Source organism: Nelumbo lutea, chromosome 6 (assembly GCF_056320005.1).
Source record: "Nelumbo lutea isolate HS-2025 chromosome 6, American lotus-T2T, whole genome shotgun sequence".
Classification (NCBI taxonomy): domain Eukaryota; kingdom Viridiplantae; phylum Streptophyta; class Magnoliopsida; order Proteales; family Nelumbonaceae; genus Nelumbo; species Nelumbo lutea.
This window is the reverse complement of record NC_142689.1, coordinates 12,583,854-12,605,476: the sequence shown is the minus strand read 5'-3', so window position 1 is coordinate 12,605,476 and position 21,623 is coordinate 12,583,854. Positions and strand designations below refer to the sequence as shown.

Below are 21,623 nucleotides of genomic sequence, written 5' to 3'. Positions count from 1 at the left end.
AATCGTCCTGTGGGTTTTCCTCCAAGGTAATCGCGACCGTAGGGCTTGAAGTTGTTCTTGAGGATGGTGGAGATCTGTTCCCCGAATCGACGGAGGAGTCACCAAAGACAATGACACCACGTAGGGTTGGTACTTGAGTACTGCGAGAGGCCTGATGAAATTGGCAATGGCTTGCATCGCAGGAACAGAACAAGGCCTGATGAAATTGGTGGTTGGTATTTGAATTAAATTAAATACAAGTGAAGGCGGTGACTGAAAGTTTGACTACTGCGAGAAGTGAAACTAATAAGGCGGTGACTGAAAGCTTGACTACTGCGAGAAGAGAAAGATGGAGAGAGAAGAGAGAAAATGGAAAGGGGAAAGAGAGAGCGCCGGAAGGAAAATAATGGAAAGGGGGAAGAGAAAAACTTGGTGGAAGGTGAAAAGAGATGGAAGAAACTGAAAGAGGGGAAAGAAGGGACTGACGAACTATAGACACAGCTGCGTCTGCCGTAACGTATAAGAAAAGACAGAAAGAGGTAAAGGGGTAAACTGAGAGAGAGCGAGATTCAGCGCCGCATGCCAGACTTAGAAAAGAAAGGGAAAGCCAGACTACTCCTTGAGGTAGTAGGCGACGAACAACGAAACCACGGCCAAAGCAGCAAGGACGACAATAACCACAGGGGCAATTACCTCCTTCCCTACCTCACGCACCCCCTAGTAGCAGGAGAAGGAGAAGGAGAAGGTGTTGCCGTTCTCAGGAACTTCGAACTTGACAAAGATAACTCAGTTTTGTTGAGTGGAAAGCAAGAAAACCCGGGAGCTTCGAACTTCTTGATAACCCAGATTTGAACTTCTTGATACACCCTCAAATGCTTTTTTAAGTATACAGTATAAATATATATATAAGATTAGATTATGTTTTCCGTCTCTTTTATTTAGTGTGGTAAGTGGTAACAGACATCGGGGGGGTCCCGTTATGGAACAGGTGGCAAATTGTAAGGAGTCGTCCACTGTGGATTCGTACCCGGAAAAAGGGAGGTCTCCTCCGGTCAAAATCTGGACTTCAGACTGGAAGCAGTAGAAAAGACCGAAACCAGTAAAAAGGAAAGCGAAGCGCTTTACACCTCGAATCCATGTATAAGAACCAAGAATAAATTTTGAGGAGTCTTCTACTCTTCTTTGCTTTAGCAGCCCTTTTGCCTCCACCGCTTCTCGTTCACAGAGAAACCTCAATTCGGAGAATCTCTAGGGTTTCCGTCTGTGAAAATGGAAACGGAGGAGGGAAGTCACGTCTCGAAACCAGTCGCAGTGATCGCCTGCACGGCCATGGCGATTTTCTACGTCGCGGTTCTCTACGCTCCAACGTTGATCCTTCGCTTCCCTCCTCCTACTTCGTTGAATAACTTCATGATCCGGAGGTTTGTTTGCGCCATCGTCTCATCAATAGTGTCAGTCATCGTTTGTGCACTCCTCCTTCCTGTAAGCTCTCTTATTGGTGTTTCATTTCTCCATTTTTTTTCCTTTCGGCTCAAGGGTCACTTGCAATATTGAGCAAGAAGAAAACAAGAAATGCTAATTAGGACACGATGAACATTGCCTGTATTGACAATGAATAAAAAATGGAGTTATCTTATTGAGGGTTCGTGGGTTGAAATGTATGGTTACCTGTGTTAATTTCATAGGAGAAGTCTATGCATGTTGTTGTGAAAATCGGGTTTTGGATGGAGCAGAAGTTATTTTAACTGAAAAAAAGAACGTCATTTTGTTATGACTTAAGGAGGCCCGACCCCTCGAAGTGGTTATCATACCTATTCCCGCCATTTCTTTCCATTTTACAGTCGTTAAGGTCATCCTATTAGGTCAATACTAGCGGTTTAACAGCGTCAAGTGTGAACACCATTGCTGAACTTCGTTATTGGTCTAATGTGGTTTTTCTTATTTTGGTCTCCATGTTTGGTTCCAAAATTTTTGAGTATGAAGACTTTGATCAGAGAACAGATAGCCTACCCAATTGCTATACAGACAAAGCCAAGATGGAAAAATTTTCTATGCATTATTTGCATGAAGTTGTGGCTCATTTTTTTTCCTTTTTAGTAGAATTTAGCTACCTTATCCAAAGCAAAAGAAAAAAAAGTAGGGATAACATCTTCGTGCTCGTGCTCTCTTTGTCCTTTACTGTAATTTCCTTGTAGAGTTGATTGTGGTTTTATTTTGCTAGATGAGAAGTTTGGAGGCATCGTCCGTTTTTGGTGTTTATGGCATTCGCGTGGATCATATGGTAATTTATATGCTAATGGGCATTCTTTATATATGTTTTCAAAGTCATAAGCTTCCTTTATTGATAGCTAATCAATCCCCAGTAATGAGTTTAGCTTATGATAATCTTAGAATGACATTTCATGGTCTGCAGATTGGGAAAGGTGAATAGTTGCTTAATCTGCATGCTGAAATGCAATTTTATGTCTGAAACAGTGGCATGCTGTGGTTTTTCCTCTTTCCTTGACTTCTCTTCCATACATTGGATCTTTGGTTTCAAAGTCAATCTCAGTGGTAAATTCATGGAAAGAACATAAAGTTCATGGTGAAGACTATTGGCTCAAATGTACACAAAATGCTTCTGAAATGTTTCTTGAATGGATTACCTCCATTGCAACCAATGTCTTGGCCTGGCGTAATTACTTTGTGGTTGGTATTACTTCAACATCTTTTTTGAACCTATTGTAAATTTTCTTTACTGGCATACTTTTTTTTGTTCAGTAACTCTTTACTGGCATACTTTTGGGTCCTAATACTTTAAATCTCTTTCTTTTTAGTCCTCCAAACTCATTGTTTCAGTCCTTTGGTGGGCCAGTTTTACCATTATTATCCTACATTTTAGTGTTAGAGCCACCAAATTCCATATATTAATATGTTTTTTTTTTTTTTTTCGATAGGCCATATATGAATATGTTTTGCCCACCAGAAGAGGAGGGCAAGTTTATCTACCACAATCACTTAGTTGTCATTTCTTTCCTATTTACAAAACCAAACAAAGTTTCATTCCATATGTTAATGTTGTTCTCCAATAAAATGCTCTTTTCTTTACAGAGAGAAAACTTGTATATATTATATTTTGATTGGTAATGAGAAGGTATTTCAATCTTCTATGACATTGTTATTGCATTTAATTATTGGAAATGCTTTATTGAACAGGCACCATTTACAGAAGAGTTGGTCTTCAGGGCATGTATTATACCTTTACTACTTTGTGGGGGATTCAAAATCTACAACATTATATTTCTCAGTCCCATTTTCTTCAGCTTGGGTAATTTGGTTATTCGTTTTTCGAAGGAGAAATTACATATGATGTTCAAGATGGTTGCATGTTTTGATTTTCATGTGGTATCCTACTTCATCTTAGTAATTGATTTGTTTGGTATGAATTTGGATGATATTCAAAGGAAAAAAATTGGATCCTAAGGGGAAAGTCATATGGAAAGGCAATACATAAAAAGTTCAAAACTAATAAATGTGGCAATGACACGAAGATGTACATAAAAAAAATAGCATATGCTTGTTTTGAACTCTAACTTCCAAGTGTAGAATTGGATCCAGTATTTCAAAATGAAATAACAAGTGCAAGCAACTATCTATACACTTTTGTTGTTCATGGGGGAAAGAAAAGGTGAGAATATTCATTTTATGGGAACATCACCAGGTTATACTGGCATTATCAAAGTCAAAGAGATTTAAGCTACCATAATCGATTTATCTCAAGGAAATGCAGGATTTCATATATTCTGGCCTGATAGGATTGGGGGACTCTCTTAGAGCAGAAGTTCTGGCACTCCTACAGGGGCTCAAACTGGCTAGACAGCTGGGTTTTCAGCAGTTGGAAGTGGAGGGAGATTCGAAACTGGTAATAGGTTGGATGCAAACAAATAGCTTAGGTGCCTGGTCCCTTGGACAACCTATAAGGGAGATTATGCAACTAAAAAGGGAGCTTGAAGTCACATTTAAATGGACTAGGAAACCAATCAATGCAATGGCCGATACTTTAGAAAAACAAGGAGTTAGTAGGCAGAACCTTTTTTGGGCCTGTTTGTAATGTGATGAGGGGTCACCTTGTTTTTGAAGGTGACAGTTTGTACCAAGTTTTCTTAAAGAATTAATGAAAGTTACTGTTTCCAATAAAAAAAAGAAAGCTGACAACTTCAAGGATACTAGTGATGAAGCATCTGGTATTGGATTCTCTGATGTTCTATTTTCAACCATGACCTTGATTTATGTATGCCTTTTCACTTGTCAGAAACTGAATCCTTATGGTTCTTATTCTTTTAGTGAAGGTGAAGTTTTCATTTAAAAAGGGAGAGAATGCAACAAGGTGACGAGGTATCACATTGGAGTGAAAAAAAGGAAAACTAAACAAATTATGACAAGATATCTAACAAGTCAAACAATATAGTAATACTCAAGGTTTAAAATTTTGATACAATATGCCCGGTAGGGGGCGTATCATAGCGTATCTTTGAAAAATAGATACGAGATACGCATGGAAATCGGACATTTCGTATTTTTTCATGCGTATCGGAGCGTATCGAGGGTGTATTGGGGCGTATTGGTAGCCTATTGACGAAAAAAATACGACCAAAAACTAAAAAAAATTAAAGGGGAAAAGCAAGCTTCTTTTCCTCGAAATAAGCCTTCTGTCACCCCCAAATGACTCTAAAACTCCAAACTTCATTCCTAAAGTGCTAGATTTGCAAAAGTTTGCAAGAAATAAGTGAGAATCGTTATTTTTTTAAGATTTTTCAAAATTTGAAAAAAAAAATGACAAAAGTAGGTAAAATTTTTTAATTTTTTTATAATATCTTGTGATTTCTTTTTTTCTTGAGTTTTTAAATTTATGTTGATCTACATTTCTTACATTCAAAATCACAATTTTTTTTTTTTTTGTGTTATCAATAGATTTATGGAAATTTCATGAAGATATTTGGGGAAAATATAAATTAACAAAAAATTTGAAAATGTAATTTTTTCTCTGCCTATAAAGACTAAATATGTTTTATATCTATGGATTTATCTATCATATCCCTAGAGCAATTGAAAATTCTTCTTTATTTTTTTTTGTTTTTTATATTTTTAGAATTAAAAAATAATAATTAATTATATTTTATCATTTGATCACAACAATTGAATATATTATAATTCTATGGATGATCTATCATATCCACAAACCAATTGAAATTTCTTATTTAATAATTATTTTTTATTTTATATTTTTAGAATTAAAAAATAGTTAATTAATTAATTATATTTTATCATTTGATCACAATGATTGAATATATTATAATTCTATGGATGATCTATCATATCCACAAAGCAATTGAAATTTCTTCTTTAATAACTATTTTTTGAATATATCATATAATATTTATTTTTTTGTAACTTCTGTAAATGAATAATAAATAATAATTATTTAAATAATAAATAATTATTAATTATATTTTCACATCAAAGTTGTGTCAATGCATTTTTTGTGGTTGGATAGGAGAGTTGAGGTTTTTCCATCCCATAAAACATTAAAACCTAAGAATTATAATTTATAAATTATAGTTAGGCATAGGCTTTTTAATGAAATTATAATTAACTACAATATATTTCTTCATAAAACCATTAAAATATATTAATTTAATGTATATACACCTCATTGAGGTCTTATATTTAGTGTTGTTGATGTATTTTTATGATTTATTAAAGTATTTATAGTGTTTCCAAGCGTATCTTAGTTTTTCTTCGATCACATACGTATCCAAGGCGTATCCTGATACATCTCTTAAAATTGCCTTTCCGATACACTTGACATTTCCGATACTTTGGACCTTGGTAATACTGCACTCTTGCTTCATAAGTTTCAGGGCATACCTGCTGTAGACTGATAAAGTTTATATACAATTAATGCTAGGCTAACATGCATTTATGTGCACTGATAATGTTAATAAGATTTTGAAGCACAAGCTCAATGGGAGATGTTGTGTAATGTCTTGCCTATCTTACTGGGCCTCCTAATCTGCCATATCATACTGCAATGAGGAACAAATATTTTAAAAAGTAGAAGTTAACAACTTCTGTGACAAGAACTGATTCACTTTATTGCTGCACTACTAATTTGTCTGTAACATTTTGGTGAAGCTTAGTAAAATCAACTATACTTACAGTGCATTGTCATTATGTTGCAGCACACTTAAACCATTTTCTAGAGCTTTATTGTCAGCAAAATTATAGCTTTGCCAAGGCGTCCCTGATTGTAGGTATGTGTTCCTTATTTCTGCTTTTTTGTAGTGGACTGGACCTTTTTCTTTGTTTCTAAATTTTTGAACTTAGAATACATAGGTTGATTGAGAAAGCATAAAGCTGACAAGGATAAAAGGAGGTTTATTGAAGTAAAAGGCAGGAGGAAATACATCCCTCACAATCATAAAGCTGACAAGCACATACTAAAGCAAGAATAACAAACCATGAAACCATGAACTTGGAGGGTTAGAATTCATGTAGAAAAGTGTCTTTCTTTTCTGCTTTCCATAGTTTTTTTTTTCAATAATTTTGAAAGAATTTCATTAATTAAAATACTTTAGGATACAACAAGAAGTTGCAAAAGATGATGATCTAGTGATCATTGCATGCAAAAATTCCAGCAAGAAGAGAAGGTGTGTAGGTGTTCAAGACTGCTATCAGTCTTGATCACTAAGAAGTTTCAGATTCGATGAGAAGAGAAAGTGAAGAAGAAGTAGAAGAAAGAGTGGTGAGAGAGCAGTAGAACACATATTTGGAGGAGAATAACAGAATGTCAATATTCTGCCGCCGCCACTTTAATTTAATATATATATATATATATATATGTTATGCTAGTTACATGAAATGACATATCTGCCCTTGGTGTTTACATCATAACTGCTAACACATAACAAACAATATAAAACTGAAAGATAAATAGCAACTAGGAATAACAGAATAACAAATTGACCACAGTTGTGACTAGATACATTCTACCCTACGTATAGAGTGGGACCACATCTGTGGGGCCCACATCAATGTTCTCTACACTCCCCCTCAAGTTGGGAGTACATGTTCATCATTCCCAACTTGGATAGATCCGCTTCTAGCTTCTTTCTTGATACAGCTTTAGTGAGGATGTCTGCTAGTTGCATACTGGATGTAATGTAAGGGAGGCATACTTCTTGAGATGAGACCCTCTCTCGTACAAAGTGGCGATCAACTTCAATGTGTTTGGTTCTGTCTAGCTGTATTGGATTATGTGCTACATTAATGGTGGCTTGATTATCACAGTACACCATCAGGGGCTTCTCATACTCAATACCCAACTCCTCAAGTAGAGATCTTAGCCATAGGATTTTAGCCACTCCGTTGGCCATGGACCTGTATTCTGCTTCAGCACTTGACTGGGAGACAACACTTTGTTTCTTATTTCTCCAGGAGACAATATTTCCTCCCACAAGGGCACAATATCTTGAGGTAGACCTTCTGTCATCAACACTCCCAGCCCAATCAGCATCCGTATAGACCTCCACCTTCATGTGATTGTTGTTCTTGAATAGTATACCCCTACTTGGGCATCTCTTCAAGTAGGCTAAGATTCTTTCTGCCGCAAGAAGATGTGTGGTTCTAGGAGAATGCATGTACTGACTGACAACACTAACAGCATAAGTAATATTTGGCCGAGTGAGGCAGAGATATAGGAGCTTTCCAACCAATTGCTGGAACATAACTTTGTCTTCAAGAAGCTCCCCACTCCCGGCACTAATCTTGTGGTTCTGTTCAATTGGTGTATCTGCAGGCTTGACACTTAACTTTCCAGTTTCTGCCAACAGGTCTAGGACATATTTCCTCTGAGAAATAAAGATCCCCTGTTTGAATCTAGCAACCTCAATACCCAAAAAATACCGGAGTACACCAAGGTCCTTCACCTCAAATTCTTGATGAAGAAGTTGTTTAAGAGACTCAATCTCATGGCTATCATTCCCTGTGACCACAATATCATCAACAATACTGCCAGTAGTGTCAAAGAGGACTCCACCCTCTTGATGAATAGGGTATGATCTGACTGGGCCTGTACATAACCAAACTTCACAAGAGCTAGTCTGAATCTATCGAACCAAGCCCTAGGTGACTGTTTCAAACCATACAAAGCCTTGTTGAGCTGGCAAACCTTCTTACCTATTTCTGCATCATAGAATGCAGGAGGCAAACGCATGTAAACTTCTTCTTGCAGATCTCCATTCAGAAAGGCATTTTTCACGTCCATTTCGTATAAAGGCCAAGTGTGACTTGCTGCAAGAGACAATAGGACTCGAATAGTAGTCATCTTGGCTACCGGTGCAAATGTCTCCAAGTAATCTATGCCATAAGTTTGTGTAAACCCTCTTGCAACTAAACGGGTTTTATACCCCTCAATAGATCCATCTGCATTATGCTTCACCGTAAATACCCATCTGCATCCAACTGGTTTCTTTCCTTTGAGCAAATCAACTACCTCCCAGGTGTTGTTTTTCAACAGGGCATCCATCTCAATTTGCATTGCATCTTTCCATTCAGGGATGGATAGGGCTTCTTGCACTGTTCTTGGAATAGGGACATTGGAAATGGAACTAAGGTAGGACTTGTAGGTAGGAGATAGGCGATCATAGGATAAAAAATGGGAAATACAGTGGGTTGTGGATGTGGTACAATGTCGTTTTCCTTTACGGACTGCAATCGGAAGGTCAAGATCATCTATAGGGGAAGTCTCTGTGGGCTCTGGGACTATAGTATCTGGACCTGGAGCTGCAGATGAGATTGGAGCTGGCCTGGACTGTTGATGATCATGATCAACCTGCCTGCACCGCCTGTGATAAACCCGCAACTCCTGATCCCTCTAACCACCCTCACCATTGCAGCTCTCCCTCAACTCCTGATCCCTCTGACTATCCTCACCATCGCAGCTCTCATCACCCAGTGGAATAGGTAAAGGAACTGCCCCATTCTCACTGCTCTCCCCCTAAAGACAAGAACTCAAATCCTCACTCTCACTGCTCTCCCCCTGAGGGGAAACCCGAGGATAATAGGGTGTCCCCTCAAAGAAAGTGACACCCATGGAGACAAACTTCCTCCCGGAGACAGGATCATAGCAGCAATAACCCTTTTGAGTTTGTGCATAACCAAGGAAGATGCATTTGGAGGCTTTGGGTTCGAACTTGGAGTGATGGGGTCCGAGAAGCTGAACAAAGCAAGTACAACCGAATGTCTTAAGAGGAATAGAAAACAAGTCCTCACGTGGGTGTAAGAGGGAAAAAGGAGATCGCATATCAAGGACCCTGGAAGGAACCCGATTAATAAGGTATACCGCCGTGAGGATAACATCACCCCAGAAGCGAATAGGAACATTGGAAGTAAACATGAGGCTTCTAGCCACTTCCAAAATGTGCCTAGTCTTCCTTTCGACAACTCCATTCTACTGAAGTGTATGAGAACAAGAGCTCTGGTGGATAACCCCATGATGAAGAAGATAAGATGTCAATGATTTAGCAAAGTATTCCTTTGCGTTATCAGATCTGAGAACTTTGATCTTGGCATCAAACTGGGTTAGGATCATTTGGTGAAAATTTTGGGTCAGGGAAGGTACCTCATCTCGTGAACGCATGAGATAAACCCAAGAAAAACGGGTATGGTCATCAATAAATAACAAAAAATATTTGTACCCACTCATGGAAGGGATATGATAAGGCCCCCAAATGTTAATATGCACAATATCAAAAGAATTATCACTCCTTTTATTACTCAATAAATAAGGCTTTCTACAATGCTTAACAAACTCACAACTTTCACACTGTAACTGAGACAACTCAATAGACTCAAATAAAGCAGGAAACAGACTCTGTAAAGAACGAAAAGACAAATGACCTAATCGGTTATGCCAAAGCATAACCGGACTCACTTTGAGAAACAAAAGACATCCTCTCAACTGACTCTCCTTGACAGAACCGCTCCCCGAGCAGATAGATCCCATTCGCCTCACGGCTAGTCCCAATCACCTTCTGTGTCTCCAAGTCCTGAAAAACACATCGGTCAGGGAAGAAAGTTACTGAGCAGTTCATATGCTTGGTAATACTACTGACTGAAAGAAGGTTACTATCAAGTTTAGGAACATGCAAGACAGATGACAGGGAGATAGTATCTGAAAGCTTGATGTCACCCTTCCCAGAAATAGGAACCAGGGAGCCATCAACAATAGATACCTTATCCCTACCAGAAGACAAATGGTAAGTAGTAAACAATGAAGGCAAGCTAGTCATGTGATCAGATGCACCTGAGTCTATTACCCAACAAGGTTCAGTAGTACCTGGAGCTGAGGCATGATAGGCTGAAGCTCGAGTACCTGAATGGGCAAAGGCATATGTGGCAGGGGCTGATGGAGGCTGCAGTGGCTGAGCTGAATTTCCAACTTCCTTTTCTAGCTGTATCAGGGTAGCCCGAACTGCAGCTAAGGTCTCCAAAGATGTTCCTTTTGTGCCAGATGAGGATGCTGAATCAGTGTTCACGGCTACATGAGCAGTGCCCTTCTTGTTTCTCAACTTCGCAGGAACCAAGGGAGGATGCAGTTTCCAACATGTCTCTTTTGTATGTTTGAGCTTCTTACAATGTTCACATACCGCATCCTTCTTGTCTTCCTTCCTCCTATCCTTCTCTGAATCACCCCATGATTTGGGTATAACCGCTACAAAGGCTGGTGTGGGTGGCTGAGGTTGCATCATAACCTTCCTTATGGTCTCTTCACTGTATACAAAGGAGTATGCCAGAGAGAGAGTCACACCGTCTCTAGTCAAAATCTGCTGCCGAACAATATCATAATCTGAATTTAAGCCTGCCAGAAGTTCAAATACCCGGTTTGTCTCAACCTGCTTTCTATATATCTGTGCATCTCTAGGACTCTCCCACTCAAGAGTCTCTATAAGTGATCAATCTCACGCCACAGGGACTGCAAGGTAGAGAAATATACTGAAACTGGTCTCTCTCCTTGTCTAAGATTTTTCACTTCACATTTCAATTCATATGCTTTGGCAACTTTAAGGGGTTGGGAATAAGTTTCTTTCATAACATCCCATATCTCCTTAGCTGTCTTTGCCCACAAATAATTCCGGCTAATATGAGGCTGCATAGAATTACACAACCATGTCATAACCAAGTAGTTTTCTTGCATCCATTTGGTATATGTTGGGTCTCCCTTGGGAGGTTCTTTCATGTCTCCCAAGAGGTACCCTAATTTACCTCTTCCACCAATAGCCATCATGGCTGATTGGGCCCATTCCAAATAGTTTGATCCATCAAACTTTACGGTCGTAATCTGACCACCCATCTCAGAAACACTACCATAACTGATGTTCCCAAGTCTCAAAAAACCACTTGAACTACCAATCTGTCAAGTCTCAAAAACCACTTGAACTACCAATCTCAATCAAAACAGTATAGGCCTGATCTGTATTCTCAGTGTATGTGCACAAAACTGAGATAATTCTGATCTGAAACCAACTAGCCAACACAGTAGTAGCTGTCCATAGAGATCTAACCCCTTAGGACTCTGAGAACAGCTTAAAAAAATGTGATATGCTTGCAGTAGAGTTTAATCAGTCCTTAAGTAAGCAATTCAGTTGCACAACCCAAATAGAACTGTATAGATAGGCTTGTAGTAGGGTTAATAAGAAACCCTAGAATCTGATCAGACCTACCAATAAACTTAAGGGTAGCTCTAGGTAGATCATAGGGTTCAGTCAAACACTTGGGATTGCCGCAAGATCACTTTCAAACCCTAGAGTAGAGAGAAACACAGTTGAGACAATTCGGTCCAGGGTTTGCTGTAAAACCCTAGTGAATCGAAGAGAGAAAAACCTAGAATGGTTCGGCCTTCCCCTCCAGATAAGGTCCAACCTATCTTCTCTGATAGAACTTCTCTTAGAAAGTAAACAACTTACAAGGAAAAAATTGTTCGCTGCCTTCTAGGGTTACCCGAACCCTAGTCTTCTCTGATCCTTGCTGACCACTAACACTCTGCAACCCTAGCAAGTTTCCAATAGCCGCTAGCACCTCTGGCGATCTCCAAGAATCAGTCTGCGAACTCTTCCTTTTCAGCTTCCAGTCCTAGGAGATTCTCATGTGGTTGGCTGGTATTAGGCTCACATGAGAAACCCTAACTTGGCTCTGATACCATGTAGGTGTTTAAGACTGCTATCAGTCTTGATCACTAAGAAGTTTCAGATTCGATGAGAAGAGAAAGTGAAGAAGAAGTAGAAGAAAGAGTGGTGAGAGAGCAGTAGAACACAGATTTTGAGGAGAAGAACAGAATGTCAATATTCTGCTGCCGCCACTTTAATTTAATATATATATATATATATATATATATATATATATATATATATATGTTATGCTAGTTACATGAAAGGACATATCTGCCCTTGGTGTTTACATCATTACTGCTAACACATAACAAACAATATAAAACAGAAAGATAAATAGCAACTAGGAATAACAGAATAACAAATTGACCACAGCTGTGACTAGATACATTCTACCCTACGGACAGAGTGGGACCACAGCTGTGGGGCCCACATCAATGTTCTCTACAAGGTGAAAATAAAAAATTTTCACAAACCCTAATGCTGAAATCGTATATCTTGATGTCCACAAGTGCAGAAGTTGATGTGGTGGTTCACATCCAAGCTTGGATCGTCCCAAGAAACACTGCAACAAGCTGAAGATAGTGCAATTTCAGGTTTGCAGTCTTCAAACTTTTTCCAGAGTTTCCAACAGCAAGGTGACACCTTTATCATGAGTTTGGGTGATGTTTCTCACTCAAAAGGTCTCTGGAATAATGATAGAAGGGATGCCTAACAGGCCTGGTCGAATGGGGTTCAAAACCCTAGCGAAAGGCCTCTCACAAGGGTAGGCTGAATTCAACTAAGTAGGGAAGAAGAATGCATGCATCGAACTCCTCTTCTTGGTCTTTTTATATAGACAAGGGAGGTTATAAGAGTCCTCTCTTAATCCATATTGGTTTCCAAACATGTTTAGGATAATCTTGGAGAGAATCTTGTTCTCCTAATTTATTCATAAAAAAAAAAATCCTGTTCTCCTAATTTAGCTCGAAAACTAGAACCTTTCTAGTTAAGTATCCTAGTCAAATCTTGTAACCACCTTAAACTTCCTAGTTGATAGTTTGACTAGGTTTCTTAGGAAAGACTCCTAATTGTTTTATATCATCTAATTAATTCTGGAAAAACTTTATATTAATGGGAGATACCAGCTTGTATGGTGTGAAAGCCACCACCAATGAGAGAACCAACTTAAGGCGTCCGCTTAGAAAGAAAGCAGTCCACTAGGCTAATTTGCCCATATCAGTTATGGGCTTTAGTGAATTGGCCCAATAAGGTTCTAAACGCTTAATTACTTGGGACTTACCATCCTAAAGGCCCAAGTCCAATTGGTTTAGCCCATTATGTGATTATTAGGTTAGAATAACTAAAAAAATCACTTGCTATTAATCTCTCTGCTAATAATACTCGACACCACTTATTGGGAAGGACTTTCCCCCTCTTAGTCTTTATGACATGGTGTCCAACTTCCACCTCTAATGAATCCAAATAGAAGATTCATGTAATACTACTACCAATAGATTTAGGTATCCATCGTAGAAAGTTGTACAGAGCATTCTCTCTGTCTTAACATAGTAAAAGATTGTATCACATTGATAATCAATTGATATACCATTCTTGAATGCCCCAACATGCTTAGGTATTTGACCCTAGAAGGATCTCATTGGTTGGTATATCAAAGATAGACAAGTCTGATACTTAGCTTGATACCAATATCAAGTCCAAGGATCAAAAGCAACACCTAGTTGTTCCACTTGTCATAAAGTCCAAGAACACATTGGGTTTGGTCCAGTTCATTGTTTCTTGCAAACACTCACTTTCACACTTTAGGTCACAACCCAACTTAGACATTGCTCCACTACTGTAAACCAACAAAATGAACTTAGAGAGTCTTGGAAGCGGGAAGGAAGATGTTGTTGAGACACAAAACTTAGCTACAAGTGGAATGAAGGTTAGATCCCTTCTAGAGGGAGTGCTTTATTTATAGAAATATGGGAACAAGGATATGTGCATGAAGCAAGAATTCCAGAATATTCCTTAGCCTGAGCAATGCTTGGAGATAGATCCCATAGACTTCTCCTCTTAAGACACGTGTCTCTCAGGACCATGAGGTTGTTAGATCACGATTTTGGGTTTCCTTAGGAGGTGACACATGTTAATACGACACTCAGGTACAACTGGATGTGGTTTCCTTGAGGCATTGATCGCACTTTTGATACTTTTCGTCATGACCCTCATCGTGCTTAGGTATAAACTCGTTGATACTTGACTTGCCTCGCAAGTCATACACACATGACTGATTTTAAATAGCTCGCGAGGCCAATTGGACAAGTGCGGCCTTGTGGGGCAAGATGGTTCGTCTTGTGAGGTTGGATTGTTATGCTTTTGCGAGGCATGTTTGCAAGGTTAAAATATTGTAGCACAGCAAGGCAGCCTTACGATGGCATTGTATTTGGGGCCAATTGGGTTTGGAAACTCAACAAGAGCAGAACTGATAGCAGTAGTACATTGGGGAAGTTCCTCCATTGCAGAAACATAGTAGTGGTGGAAGACCTTAGAGTGGTGGTGGGATGGCTAAGAGATAATACACAAGGAAGATGGATTTACAGAAATGTGTTGAGAGGGAAATTAGCAAGTTGGCAGCAGAAATGATGGCTACTTTTTGGACCAATCTTGTACTGATATTAGAATTTGGTCTGAAGAGTCCTCTGGTTATTTTTCTTGTTCTCCTTTCTTCAATGCTTTAGTGCAGTCTTCCAATTTAATTCTCTCTTTTCCTCTAAAAGAAGTGTGGAGTGCTCCTGTACCTCCAAAGGTGAGGGCCTTTTGTTGGGAAGTGGTTCTCCAAAAAATCAACACTTTGGATTTGCTTCAGAGAAAAAGACCACATTGGTGTTTATCCCCTCATGTTTGTAGCCTTTGCTTGAAGAGTGGTGAGACGGTAAATCATCTACTAATCTCTTGTCCTTTGTTACTCTTACTTGGGATTGGTTCTCCTCTCTCTTTGGGTGCAGGTGGGTTCCCCCTACAAGCGTGACGGATCTTTTTGAATCTAGCTTTTTCCGTCAACCAAAGAAAAGAGGAAGGGTAATGTGGAGAACAACGAGGGCAGTAGTTGTTTGGACAGTGTGGGAAGAGAGAAATAACAAAATCTTTCAAGGGAAAGAAAAATCAGCACATGAAGTCATAGAAGGGATCACCATCAAAATTATACACTGATTGAAATCGCTGGACCTGTTCAAGGTTTTCTCTGTAGATGCTTTGATTAGAGGGTGGAGTATGGTAGCAGCTTCTTCCTGCCCCTCTTTATCTATTCAAGAGGACTGGTCCCCCCCTTTAACTATGGCTGTTAAGCCAAACTTTGATGGCAGCTCTGTAGGTAATCCAGGCCCCTCTGGAATTGGGGGTGTCTTTAGAGATGGGGGAGGAAAAGTCCTGGCCCTTTTTGCTGGCCCGATAGGCTTGGGGGACTCTCTTAGAGCAGAAGTTCTAGCACTCCTACAGGGGATCAAATTGGCTAAACAGCTAGGTTTTCAGCAGTTGGAAGTAGAGGGAGATTCGAAACTGGTAATAGGTTGGATGCAAACAGACAGCTTAGGTGCCTGGTCCCTTAGACAACCTGTAAGGGAGATTATGCAACTAACAAGAGAGCTTGAAATCTGTTTTAAATGGACTAGGAGATCAGCCAATGCAATGGCCGATACTTTAGCAAAGCAAGGTGTTAGTAGGCAGAACCTTTTATGGGCCTGTTTGTAATTTTGATGAGGGGTCACCTTGTTTTTGAAGGTGACAGTTTGTATTAGGTTTTTTAAAGAATTAATGGAAGTTACCGTTTCCCATAAGAAAAAATAAAGGCTACTTTTTAATGGGTGCATAGAAGTGCAAAACAGAATGGCTGATGCTTTAGCTAGGCAAGGGGTTAATAGACTTTAAATATATTGGGGGAGGTTTCAAGGGAATTCTTTGTATAGACTTATTTGGATATAGGTAGCTATTCAAACTTCATTTCTTCTTTGTACCCGTACATATTGTTCATCTGTTCATAACTTCATGTTAATGAAATTTTGATAGTTACTTATAAAAATTAAAAAAGCGAGCAAATACTCAGACCTTTTGAGTAGATACACTTAATGGTTGTAGAATTCTTTCTTTAGATGTGAGAGTTTCATCCATTTCATGTCAACAATGCAAACTCTTGGACTGCTTTCAAGTGTTCTCAGTTGCAGACATTCTAAGAACATGGTCTGAAGTAGCACAATCTTTGAGAGTAAGAGATAAAATAAGGCCGGAGTGGAAACCACATGAAGGCAATAAAGTAAAGCTGAATTTTGATGGGTGCTCATATGGAAATTCAGGCCTTTCAGGAATAGGAGGAGTATTAAGAAACCCTGACAAGAGGATATTGGGTATGTTCTCAGGGCCGATTGGCAACGGAAACTCGCTGAAGGCTGAGCTACTGGCATTATTACAAGGGTTAAAGCTAGCCAAACAACTAGAATGCAGACATGTTGAAGTGGAAGGGGATTCAAAAGTAGTAATTTCATGTGCAACAAATAGCAGCCACACCCCATGGACATTTAAACATGTGATTAGGGAAGTGGAGAAGATTGCCAAGGAGGTTGAGGCTGAATTTAAATGGGTCTGTAGAAGTGCAAATGGGCTAGCTGATGGATTAGCAAAACAAGGGGCATTGAGACAGCAATTATTTTGGGCTACATTGTAATGAGGGATAAATAGAGTGAGGAAAAGTGATCAACAGTCCCATCATCAAATTGTATAAAATGTTTACAATCTGAATCTGAATTTTAATAAAAGACTTATTTACTGATAAAAAATATATATATTAAGTAGTCATTCTCGTGCTTCCACCATATCTATTCCATATATATAGCTGGCATGGATAGTGATTTTATTCCTGTTTTTTGATGGCCATGCTTATGATTTTATTCTGAGTATAGATGCTTTTACTAATTTCTAAAGATAGTAACACGATGACCTACATAATATGTATTCATATTTGGTAGGTTTCCAGCTTGGTTACACAGTGATCTTTGGGGTTTACGCATCTTTTCTCTTCATTCGAACAGGTTTGTGATTTTGCATGACGTAGCCTTCAGCGTAACAATTGAATTTTCTTTGTCTGTCAATATTGTCTCTCACTATCATCTTAACATTTCACTTTTAGATGACTTAGCAACAAAAAATAATTGTAGTTATACCAGCTATTTGTGGTGGTTCCTTTTAATTTTTTGACATTTTATTGGCATATTTTGACTATTTATGATACTATTCGCTTGCCTCGGATAGCGACATCCACTACAAAAGGTTGCATATTTTTATCGAAGTGTCAAAATATGTATAGATAGAACTAGAGGTTCAGAGCATAATCATGTACCCAGTATGTGGCTTTCACAAAATAAGCACAATCATATGAACTTAACTACTAAGGCTGTCAATGGATCAGATTATTATCTGGGTATGCTTTGGTTATGGTGGAACTTAATCCTATTCTTTAAACATATTGATAAAAAAAAAACGCATTGCACAGGATGGGGTCTGGCGTAGTGATAGACCCTTTTAATCTATTATAGATCTAATTTGATCTGACAATGTGTAAAGATATGTTTCTCGAACTGAACTAGACTTAAATAGCTGGAGTTAGCAGTTCATCATTCAGTGATTAGACTTCTTGGTCGGGGTGGGTTGGACCATGAGCAATGAGAAATATGAAAAGAAAACTACTGAATAATGAAAAGGGAAAACTAAATTAAAAAAGGGGGAATAGTCTTGTGAAAAGGATAATGTCAGGGGCTGTAGGAGGTGTAGGAGATTTTGGAGTTTTAGTGAAGTATAGGAGATGTAGAAAATCTGGTAAAAGATGAGAAAGCTAACGATGGTGAATTCTTGCCATATTTTTTTTTATTATAGTTGTATGGAGGAATGGCCTGGGAGGTATTGCCATCTATGGTTACTATTGCAGGGTTTGCTTCTGGCATTGTGAGACTTGATTTTTTTTTCCTTTTTTTTTTTGTGTAACGGATTTGAACAATGGGCATTATCAATTACAAACATATTCCTTGGGTCTTTTCAGGAGTATGTGACTGATATCCCCTGTAAAGCCTTTTTTTTTTGAGGTACTTAGTATGGATAGATGGAAAATTCCCTTTTTTTGAGAGGGGAGGAATAAGTTATCAAGAATTTACCGAAGATCATCAGAAATCTATCCTGGAGGAACTCCTCTTACATTGCTGGGAGGGGATTGACAGTTCTTGGGAGTTTACTAATAGAGAGATTTTGTTTTAATATTCTTCCATCTGGTATTTACAGACCTAAAGTAGCATGTTATTTTAGCTGATTCCATATGGTCGGGACAACACTTCATTAATGATGATGAAAGCAGCAGACTTTTTGACAACTAGGAGGTTTTTTATTTTTTTAATTTCCCTTTCTTTTTCCCATCATTATTGAAATTTAAGTTGCCAATGGAAGCTTATCAAGCCATCTAGGGCTACGGTTTGATTTTTATTGGAGGAAAGAAAGGATGCTTGTAACTAAAGGAAGCAAAAGATCATCTCTGAATTTGGACTTTGGAATCTCTCTCTCCCTTAAACAGTAATTTATCATCCCTTTCCCATTTTTTTTATCAGTAATAATCAATGATTATATGTTATGGTAAGGAATGATGCACAAATAGAGATGTGCCAAAGCACCCTCTAAGTTTGGGCTAGCTACTTCCTTTCCATCTGTGTTTTTTACAAGCCCCTCCTTTGGGGAATCAGTCCCCAATAGAACCGATTTCTGCCTGCTTTGTGCCTCACCAAAGCATCTGCCACACAATTTTCTGATCCTAGTATTCTGTAGCTAACTCCCAGCTCCCTAGCCATCTTTTGTCTCCCTAATTACATGTCTGTAATTCCAAGGTCCTATATTATCTATTGAGGGCCATTCTACAATTACATGGACGTCTCCTTCCACCATCAGATTTAGGAGCTTAACCACCTTCATCCCTTGTTGGACTGCCATCAGCTCTGCTCTTGTTGAACCACCATAACCCATCCAGAAAACAATGCTATGATACGTTCATCACTATTTCATCCCTTTCTCCATTTCAAACTTCGTAATAATTAGAGGAGATTAAAATTTTAATAAACAAGATAAAACTTTGGGGGTCATGTGGGCGGAATTTCAACCATCTATCTGGACAATTTGAGCATGTTAGCATGAGGAGTTTTTAGGATAGTAGCAATCCTATGAGAGACAATCTTAATGGTTTGACCATCTGTCAAATGTCAAACCCAGATTTTGGAACATCAAATTACATACACATACACATATATGCATGCATATGTTTGTATAGATTTTCTTTTTTGGTAAAACATATTTATAAATTGATATATTACTATTGCTGCATGTAAATAGATCTTAGTTCCTAGCTTGTAGCTTCACTGGATCAAGTTGTGTTTCTAACTAATAACTTGCTTGAAGCCTCAGTACAAATCTAATTTAACTTTAGCTAATAGTATGCTGTATCACTAAATCAGATATGAGTACTTGAATCTAGTTTTATTTTTCACTTGGATGCAAGACCACAAATTTGAAGTGTCCTTACATCATCCGTAATCTACTTGTTTACAGCCCTATAAACTACCCAATCAATTGGATTCCTTTTCTCATGGATGAAAAGGAAGACAATCTATATATAGATGTTAGATGGGCAACATCTTTTGACTAGCCTGAATATGGACTATACAACTTTACAACACTGCATTCAGCTATGGTCTGGAGAAAAAACTAGTATAGTTCGTTAGCATCTTTGTCATGGTCTCACGTCTTTTGGGGGGGAGAACTGGAGAGGGAGGGGTTGCACTTGCATTTCACTTTATTTGTTTTTGCTAGACTGGTCAATGGGATTTTTTTGATTGGCCTGGTCAATGGATTAACACTGGAGGAAAGTGAAAGACCATTTAATGATGACATTCTTAAGCATACAAATTTATTTTCTTGTATGCCTTGGAAATACACTGTAGACCACTGTTCTGGAATTGTGTCATTTCAAGTGATTCCCAAATCACAACTGTCTTGTAGCTTGGTTGCATATTAGCATATACAATACTCCAAAACTGTGGTCTAAGATGGATATGTCGGGCTTTAAAGAAATAAAATTTGTATATTCAGCATCTTTCTTCAGGATAGAAACCTCAAGGACATACTCTGTACTCTTTTTTGAGAGAGAAAAAGTAACTGAGCATGTCATCTTCTCGTGGCATACTCTATTACTTGGGCACCTAATTTTTGTTGTTTGTTTCAATATGATCCGTAGTATTTATTTGGTCACTGCTCTTTTTAGATGTTATCTTATATGATGACTATGGATCACTGGCTGATTCTTTGCAGGGCATATTATTGCTCCAATAGTAGCTCATATATTCTGTAATGTGATGGGATTTCCTGTCTTGTCTTCACGGAGAAAAGGTATGCACATAGAGTTGAACTTTCTCCAAATTAATTTATTTATGTCTCTATTGTAGATTTGTAGTGGGTTCTACCTAATCATGTAATAAAAGCCCATTGGCTGTCTAGAATTTTCTCATAGTGGAAGTGATTTGTTGCAAGTTGGAAGGGGCTAGAAGGACTAGGGGTGGATCAAAAAATACATGGGTAGAAGTAGTTAAGGAATAACTTAAGCACCAACAATTTAACAATGGGCATGGCATTAAACAGAACGGAATGGCGAAACAGGATTCATGCAGCCGACCTCATACAGTTGGGGTAAGGCTTGGATGATGATGATGTTCTGTTGTCACTAATGCTTCCTTTGGCATTCCTTTCTGGTGTTTGTTCCTGCACTGATGTCGTTTATATTGTTCCTCCAGGGTTGGCCATTGTTGCATTTTTGGTGGGGATTGGAAGTTTCCTGTGGTTTCTTTTTCTGGCCACCAGTCCAGATTTGTATAATGACAGAACCGATAATTGCAGGTGCTGGCATGGGTACTGTAGGTGGAATTGAGACTATGCACTGTACGGTTGAAATGAATTGTTTAATGAAAAATTCAATAGATCTTATCGCATGTGCAAGTGCAACTATACCAAGTTTCATTTCCTTGATATCTTCTCTTGAATGCAAAGGCAAACTCGGTGAAAGTGCGCAATCACCTCCCCTCGGGAATGACCTTGATAAAATTCAAAGAGATTTTATCCGGATTGAGTCAAATGAAAGAAAGCCCATTCACCTTTTAAACTGGAAATGGTTGTAGACTCCCAAGTCCCAAATGCCGGTGTGGTCTCGGTATTAAAAACCTTGGACGGGTAAATAATGCTTGCCTTGCCAAGTTGGAATGGCCAATTTTAACTGACCCTGATAATTTGTGTCAAATAAATATTCAAATAATAATAATAATTTTTGGGATGTTTAAAGCAAAGAAGATTTCGTGGGCGTGGATGTAGTCTTGCCTCCCGTGATGT

The 21,623-nt window shown here is 38.5% G+C and overlaps 1 protein-coding gene across 3 annotated transcripts; it reads left to right on the top strand.

Moving 5' to 3' along the window:
* Nucleotides 1-725: 725 nt before the first annotated feature.
* On the top strand, nucleotides 726-21,229 carry FACE2 (farnesylated protein-converting enzyme 2). Of its 3 annotated transcripts, XM_088950296.1 has the most exons (10): nucleotides 726-863; nucleotides 968-1,461; nucleotides 2,201-2,260; nucleotides 2,455-2,667; nucleotides 3,175-3,286; nucleotides 6,201-6,272; nucleotides 17,186-17,248; nucleotides 20,556-20,633; nucleotides 20,883-20,930; nucleotides 21,035-21,229. In XM_088950296.1, exons 2-10 carry the CDS (start codon nucleotides 1,249-1,251, stop codon nucleotides 21,166-21,168), a joined length of 993 nt encoding a protein of 330 aa, XP_088806422.1. In that variant the 5' UTR covers nucleotides 726-863; nucleotides 968-1,248; the 3' UTR covers nucleotides 21,169-21,229. The 3 variants fall into 3 exon arrangements, 2 of the variants coding, with proteins under 2 accessions (XP_088806422.1, XP_088806423.1); XR_016100873.1 differs by having other exon boundaries at nucleotides 831-1,461; nucleotides 20,775-20,930; XM_088950297.1 differs by lacking the exon at nucleotides 20,883-20,930 and having other exon boundaries at nucleotides 831-1,461.
* Nucleotides 21,230-21,623: the final 394 nt, after the last annotated feature.

Bases quoted from the DNA above. Each gene is read 5' to 3' on its own strand.
- FACE2 (XM_088950296.1), top strand. From the start codon at position 1,249: ATGGAAACGGAGGAGGGAAGTCACGTCTCGAAACCAGTCGCAGTGATC. The intron at 1,462-2,200 runs GTAAGCTCTCTT...TTATTTTGCTAG, and splicing joins TTTGTGCACTCCTCCTTCCT to ATGAGAAGTTTGGAGGCATC. The intron at 3,287-6,200 runs GTAATTTGGTTA...ATTATGTTGCAG, and splicing joins TCCCATTTTCTTCAGCTTGG to CACACTTAAACCATTTTCTA.